Source organism: Rhinopithecus bieti, unplaced genomic scaffold, assembly GCF_001698545.2.
Source record: "Rhinopithecus bieti isolate Rb0 unplaced genomic scaffold, ASM169854v2 scaffold_34943, whole genome shotgun sequence".
Lineage (NCBI taxonomy): Eukaryota > Metazoa > Chordata > Mammalia > Primates > Cercopithecidae > Rhinopithecus > Rhinopithecus bieti.
Window position 1 is genome coordinate 803,433 of NW_016815584.1, and position 7,905 is coordinate 811,337.

At 44.4% G+C, this 7,905-nt stretch overlaps 1 protein-coding gene across 1 annotated transcript in view; it reads right to left on the reverse strand.

Moving 5' to 3' along the window:
- RPGRIP1 (RPGR interacting protein 1) overlaps positions 1-7,905 on the reverse strand; it is a 71,523-nt gene that overhangs the window by 44,906 nt on the left and 18,712 nt on the right. Inside the window, exons 5-8 of the mRNA XM_017853419.1 lie at positions 6,154-6,259; positions 3,389-3,412; positions 1,376-1,522; positions 838-911 (exon numbers count right to left, since the gene is read on the reverse strand). Of these exons, the coding sequence (XP_017708908.1) occupies positions 838-911; positions 1,376-1,522; positions 3,389-3,412; positions 6,154-6,259 (351 nt within the window). The remainder of the gene's footprint in view (positions 1-837; positions 912-1,375; positions 1,523-3,388; positions 3,413-6,153; positions 6,260-7,905) is intronic.

Below are 7,905 nucleotides of genomic sequence, written 5' to 3' on the forward strand. Positions count from 1 at the left end.
CGATCTCGGCTCACTGCAAGCTCCGCCTCCTGGGTTTACGCCATTCTCCTGCCTCAGCCTCCTGAGTAGCTGGGACTACAGGCGCCCGCCACCGCGCCTGGCTAATATTTTGTATTTTTAGTAGAGACGGGGTTTCACCGTGGTGTCGATCTCCTGACCTTGTGATCCGCCCGCCTTGGCCTCCCAAAGTGCTGGGATTACAGGCGTGAGCCACCGCGCCCGGCCAATCCCAGCATTTTGGGAGGCTGATGCAGGCAGATGACTTGAGCCCAGAAGTTTGAGACCAGCCTGGGCAACCTGAAAAAACCCTGTCTTTACAAAAAATAGAAAAAAATTAGCCAGGTGTGGCAGCACGCACCTGTAGTCCCAGCTACTGGGGAGGCTGAGGTGGGAGGATTGCTTGAGCCTGGGAGACTGGGGCTGCAGGAAGCCTAGAATGCCACTGTATTCCAGCCTGAACGACAGAGAGAGATTACGTCTCAAAAAAAGAAAATGGAATTGCTGGTTAAAAGAAAAAAAAAAGGAAAAAGAGGCAGGAGAATTGCTTGAACCCAGGAGGCAGAGGTTGCAGTGAGCCAAGATCGCACCACTGCACTCCAGCCTGGGCAGCAGAGCGAGACTCCATCTCAAAAAAAAAAAAAAGGAAAGAAAAAAGATATGCACATTTAACATATTAATAGTGTTAAATTCCCTTCCAAAAGGCTGCCAATGTATATTCTCACTAACAATATTGAGTACCAATTTCCCCATATATTTATTAATGCTAGGTATTAGGAATGAACTTTCTATAACGTCTTTCATAGTAACAATACTCTGGGACCCAAATGTGGTACTCACTTTTCTAAGAGTTTGTCATAATTGTCATTCAGCAATTTTCGTTCTTTTTCCAAATCTTCAACTCTCTCCTGAAACTAAGAGTGATAGTAGTCCTTGAGATATAATTTAAAAATCTATTCCCCCGCACAGGATTTCTCTTTTCCATGGCAGGGAGGGGTGTGGGTGAGAGCCTTTCTATCGCCATCTCCAGTGTCTATGAGAAGCCATTCAACTAGAAAGACTTGAACCAATTGAAGGTTGGCTAGAAACTTTCATTGGAATTAATGAGGATTTTCCAAAATAAGTCTTCATTGTCTCTGGGTTTCTACTGTTAGGGAAGCAGCAAAACATTATGAAAGAGCAAGGACTTTGGAAAACAGACATAAGTATAAAGCCCAGCTTTCCCCCTAATGGTGTAATCTTAAGCAAATGATTTAACCACTTGGAGCTTTGTTTTTGTCATCTGAAAGAATGCAATACTCATATTGTTGCTAAGATACACACTCTAACATCCCTGAAGTTGAAATGTAGATGGTATCTTTCAACTATTATTATTTACCTCCTTCAGAGTCATCTGCAAGATAGACACATCCTCCAGTTGGCTCTTCAAGCTCACAGCCTTCTTGCTTTCTTCCTTCAGCTCTGCCCTGAGCTCATTCACTTGGTTGAGGAGGGCCTCATGGGCTGCACTCAGGATTCCCTGATTCTAGGGCAAAAGGAAAGTACCTCTAGGAATGGTCATATCACTCAGCATGAGTGGTCTCCAGACACCAGCAACCCTAGCATTCTCTAATAGATGTCACAAAGAATGACTATGATTAATAGCGTATTAACTTTGTACTGTTAGTTTACCCTGTTTTTCACCCTAGCATTTCTCTGGAAGTATAATTTCCCTGGTAGGTAGGGTTTTCCATTCTGGGCAATTTTAGTTCATCATTTGAGCCTTAATTTTCTTTTCTTGTATTTAGTTATTTATTTATTGAGACAGTCTCGCTCTGTTGCCCAGGCTGGAGTGCAATGGTGCTTGGCTCACTGCAACCTCTGCCTACCGGGTTCAAGCAATTCTCCTGCCTCAGCCTGCTGAGTAGCTGGGATTACAGGCATGAGCCACCACGTCCAGCTAATTTTTGTATTTTTAATAGAGATAGGGTTTCTCCATGTTGGCCAGGCTGGTCTCGAACTCCTGACCTCAGGTCTTCCACCTGCCTCGGCCTCCCAATGTGCTGGGATTACATGCGTGAGCCACCGTGCCTGGCCCCTGAGCCTGAATTTTCTCAAGGTTCAAATTAATCTCTAGTTCTAAATTAGTTGCCACCTTCCAAAGCTGCCTTCACTTTCTAAGCTATTTGACTGCTTTTTTATGATGATTTATTTCTCTGTTTGTACCTAGAAAAGTGACATGTTAACTCTAGAAGTTCTCTGTGTTTCTGGTGGACTCTTCTGGTGAGGCACAGCTGGGTGGTCTCGTTTGGAACTCTGTCTTAGTGGTGATTTTTTTTTTTTTTTTTTTTTTTTTTTGAGAAGGGAGCTCGCGCTGTCACCCAGCTGGAGTACAGTGCCAGATCTCAGCTCACTGCAAACTCCGCCTCCCGGGTTATGCCCATTCTCCTGCCTCAGCCTCCCGAGTAGCTGGGACTACAGGCGCCCGGCCACCATCCGCCCGGCTAGTTTTTGTATTTTTTAGTAGAGACGGGGTTGCACCGTGTTAGCCAGGATGGTCTCCATCTCCTGACCTCGTGATCCCGCCCGCCTCGGCCTCCCAAAGTTGCTGGGATTACAGGCTTGAGCACCGCGCCCGGCGAGTGGTGATTCTTAGCACAGACATTCACTCCAGCTTCACAGCCAGCCCCACTCCAGTGAGGTGAATAAGGCCAAATTTTTTTTTTTTTTTTTTTTTTTTAGACAGAGTCTCGCTCTGTCGCCCAGGTCCGGAGTGGGGGGGGGCCCCCCCGCAGTGGGCGATCTCAGCTACTGCAAGCTCCGCCTCCCGGGTCACGTCCATTCTCCTGCCTCAGCCTCCTGAGTAGCTGGGACTACAGGCCGTCCACCAACCGTGCCCCGGCTAGTTTTTTTTTTTTTTTTTTTTGTATTTTTTAGTACAGAGCGGGGTTTCACCGGTTACAGGATGGTCTGCGATCTCCTGACCTCGTGATCCGCCCGTCTCCGCCTCCCAAAGTGCTGGGATTACAGGCTTGAGCCACCGCGCCGGCCAAGGCCAAATATTTAAGACCATCTGAGAACACCGGCAACAACTTTGTTTATATCTCATCACTTCACACATACTTGAAGAATACTCAAGTTTTGAGCAAATACTATAATTTGCTTCAGCAATAGGCTTAAAAATACCATGCCAAATATTTCTCAACTCCAATCTCATATTTCAACTTTTATGAAAACAGTGCAATAAGTATCTTTTGATAATAGTATCATTTTTAACAGAAACTATATGACATAATAACACTGATTTAGTTAGCTAAATTCTGGTGTTATGTTACTTGGAGATGAACAGAGATTTCTTTGAGTTTGATTATTCTGGTTACAAAGAAACGGAGACTCAATTCTCATTAAGTACCTTCTGGAGCAAGGTTTCGTATGCCTGGAGGAAAGAAATTATTATTATTTTATTAATTTATCAATTTCACGATATATTTATCACTGTAATATAAATGCTTAACGTTTTAAAGGCATTATAAAATCCCACAAAACAAGTCAATTTGTGTATTTGTTTACTAATTGTTGCTATTTTTCCCCTGCCCTAGCTTGCCAAGTAGTATGTGACTGCAATCATTCACACTATTTCTCAAAAAATAATGAAGGGTCATTTATTCACATTTGCATTGTACTTGGTGGATTATCCAAGAAAAATGTTTAATCTTAAACTAGGTACTATTACTTAGCATGCTTCAGAAAGATCTCTTCAGTTTTAGAAAAAAAAATAATGATCATAACAACAGGTATAATTAGTTGAGTAGTTGTTATGTGTTATATGTTACTATGTGTTTCATTACCTGCTATATGATGATCATTATAATCATTTCACATATATTATCTCATTTAATCCCTGTAGCAAATATGAGAGGTAAGTTTTTGTTTTTGAGAGTCTCACTCTGTCACCCAGGCTAGAGTGCTGTGGCACAATCCCAGCTCACTGCACCCTCGGCCTCCCAGGTTCAACCAATTCTTCTGCCTCAGCTTCCCAAGTAGCTGAGATTACAGGTGCCCCCACCACACCCAGCTAATTTTTGTATTTTAGTAGAGACTAAAACACCATGTTGGCCAGGCTGGTCTCCAACTCCTGACCTCAGACGATCCACCTGCCTCGGCCTCCCAATCTTTTTTTTTTTTTAAAGTCCAAGTAATCTTTTTGAGAGAAAAAAAATTGATCGTATCAACTTGTTTAAAACCCTTTCACACAGCTCTCTGCTGTCTGTAGCATAAAGTCTAAATTCCTAGCATGTTCTGTCTTTAATGACAACAAGAAAAAAAATTCTTTAGTGTGTTCTCCATGACCAGGTTCCTGATGTTTCTCACCTCTGCTCTCATGGAAAGCCTCTCCTTCTCTTGCACACTTATTAACACATGCTCTTTTAATATTTCAGTATTTAACTCACAAATCTATTCCTTTATCAATCCTTTTCTTTTTTCGAGACAAAGTCTCATGCTGTCACCCAGGCTGGAGTGCGGTATCAGGATCTCGGCTCACTGCAACCTCTGCCTCCTGGGCTGGAGCACTCAAGCAATCCTCCTGCCTCAGCCTCCAGAGTAGCTAGGACACAGGCACACATCACGATGCCCGGCTAATTTTTGTATTTTCGGTAGAGATGAGGTTTCGCCATGTTGTCTGGGCTGGTCTCCAATTTCTGGGCTCAAGTTATCCTCCCTCCTTGACCTCCCAAAGTTCTGGGATTACAGGCTCGAGCCACGGCAGCGAGCCATTAATCCTTTTCTGATCTGGCACTGTTATAGAAGTTATTAAAAATAATTTTAGGCAGATAGAGAAAAAAGGGGTCCTTGCAAAGTTTTCACATCCTTTAAAGCAGCTCCAGAAACGTTTTTTGTCTAGCAGGAAAGCCCCGACTCTTACAGCCAGGCAGGCAACCTTTGATATGCAAATGCAGGTCTTTAGAAACTGGGTCCACCCAAACATGGCGATTCCCGCCTTCGTCTTCCTGCCCTTGCCCCAACGTGTACCTGGCAACATGGCCACCCCCACCAATCCCCACGTGTGTATAACATCATGGCGCCCTGTATTTGCATACTTTTAAGGTTAGGGTAGGAGGGCCAGTTTTTTCCACAAGCTACATGAGTGACAGGCCTGGTCAAACCAATCCCTGAGCCCTATGCAAATCAGACACCACCTCCTCCTGCCTACTCATATAAGCAGTCACTTTTCCCCCCCTCCCCGCACATGGGTCTCCTCTCTGGGCTTTGGAGTACTCCTCCCTCTGTCTCTGTAGAGGGGAGCTTCTTCCGTCTTTGTTCTCCCTTCTTTCTTGCCTATTAAACTCTCCGCTCCTTAAAGCCACTCCATGTGTGTCCCTGTCGTTTTATCTAATTCACGTGAGACAAGAGCCCTGGTGTTCCTCCACTCATTAAAGCCATATCAGCACCTCACCCACTGGTGAGTCTGACTACTCTCTCTTTTGTGTCCTGCCCATACTCTGCATACGGATAGTTGAATTTGTTTACTTGTTCTCTCACTCCTATAAACGCCTTGAAGGCAGATGTTATCTTACTTATCTTTGTAATCTCTGTATCCGTGTGCTTTGCAATTCCAGGTACTGGATAGATACTTGTTCAATGAAAGGATGGTGCTGACGTTACTTTGACCCTTGATACTCTATTTCCACCAATCAGATATTAGTTTCTAATGTGTGATAATGCTAAATGTACTTACCTTGAGGGCAGTCGTCAGGCTTAGAAAATATAATGACGGTAAATATCCGGGACTGAGTGCACCTCATAGAAAGTGCTAAAAGGCTAGCTTCCTTCCCTTCCCCTGTGACTGCTTTTGGCTTCCTAATTTAATCACATTCTGGTTTGTGGTCTTTGTAGGGGACCTTAACCCTTACACAAGTTAACTCTACTCTATTTCACCTTAGCAGGCAGAGCTTGAGCCTTCCTCTTAATAGAGAAATAATGGGAAATACTGGGAAAAGAATAGACTCCGAGCTGTAAGGCTTGGATTTGAATATCACTTATAAATTGTGTGACCTTAGACAAGTAACTTAGTCTTTCTGAATTGTGGCTTCCCATATGTAAAATGGAGAAAATAATATGAATCTCTTATTTGGGGTTCCCCCCACCAAGAAAGCACAGCTGATGATGGCAACTCACCTCTTGAACATCCGTTAATTGTGCTTTTGTCATAGCCAATGAGGCATTTCTTTCATGTAAGAGCTTCTTAAGTCGAATCAGCTCTACCTTCTCTTTAATGGAAGCTCTGCAGAGAAAGGTGCTAAATTATTCTGTCTGAACATGGACAGAATTAAAGACATTTTCTCCTTGACTGTGCCCCATTAAGAATACTTCCCTCTTGTCTCTTGCCTTCCTCCTTCCCCACACTAGAACAGAAGTATGTGTATGTACACTCTAGTAAATAATGTCCTTTCTCCCATTTCTCATCACGCCAGCCAAGATTTGATAGAGATCGCTAACCTTAAGCTTATGTTCTGAGAAAAGATAATAACTACTTTTTAAAATGATGGTGTTCATAATTTCCCATAAACCTTGCAATGTCAAGCTAGGTCTCAGCCTTGTTTCCTTAGAGAAGCCAGTGAGGTTTGAACGTGCTAGAAAACTTAAAAAGAAGATTATGAACCAGGCACTGTGGCTCACGCCTATAATCCCAGCACTTTGGGAGGCTGAGGCGGGCAGATGGCCTGAGGTCAGGAGTTGGAGACTAGCCTGGGCAACATGGCAAAACCTCATCTTTACTAAAAATACAAAAACCAGACGGGTGTGGTGGCAAAAGCCTGTAATCCCAGCTACTATGAACACTGGGCAAGAGAATTGCTTGAAATCCAGGAGGCTGAGTTTGCAGTGAGCCGAAATCACATCACTGCACTCGAGCTTGGGCAACAGAGTGAGACTCTGTCTCAAAAAATAACAATAGTGGCCGAGTGCGGTGGCTCAGGCCTGTAATCCCAACACTTTGGGAAGTCGAGGCAGGCAGATCACAAGGTCAAGAGATTGAGACCATCCTGGCCAACATGATGAGACCCCATCTCTACTAAAAATACAAAAATTAGTTGAGCGTGGTGGTGTGCACCTGTAGTCCCAGCTACTCAGGTGGCTGAGGCAGGAGAATCGCTTGAACCTGGGAGGGGGAGGTTGCAGTGAGTTGAGATTGCACCACTGCACTCCATCCAGCCTGGCGACAACAGAGCGAGACTCTGTCTCAAAAAATAATGATAATAATAATAATAGTAAAATACACTCGGCACAATGGCTCACGCTTATAATCCTAGCACTTTGGGAGGCCGAGGCGGGTGGATCACCTGAGGTCAGGAGTTCAAGACCAGCCTGGCCAACATGGTGAAACCCTGTCTCTACTAAAATATAAAATTAGCCAGGCATGGTGGTGGATGCCTGTAATCCCAGCTACTCAGTAGGCTGAGGCAGGAGAATATGCTTGAACCTGGGGGACAGAGGTTGCCGTGAGCTGACAAGGTGCCACTACACTTCAGCCTGGGCAACAAACTGAAACTCTGTCTCAAAAAAAAATAAAATAAAATAAAGAAGACTATTATTCCTGAACCTAGGAGCTCACGTTTTCTTTATTGTTTGAAAGATTGAAAGAGACACTGGGGAGGATTTGGGTTCACTCCACTCTATCTCATTGAGTCCCTGTCTAGCTGCTTATTAGAATAACCTGGAGTGATCTTAAAATTACACTGCCTGGGCCGGGCGCGGTGGCTCAAGCCTGTAATCCCAGCACTTTGGGAGGCCGAGGCGGGCGGATCACGAGGTCAGGAGATCGAGACCATCCTGGCTAACATGGTGAAACCTCGTCTCTACTAAAAAATACAAAAAACTAGCCGGGCGCGTTGGCGGGCGCCTGTAGTCCCAGCTACTCCGGAGGCTGAG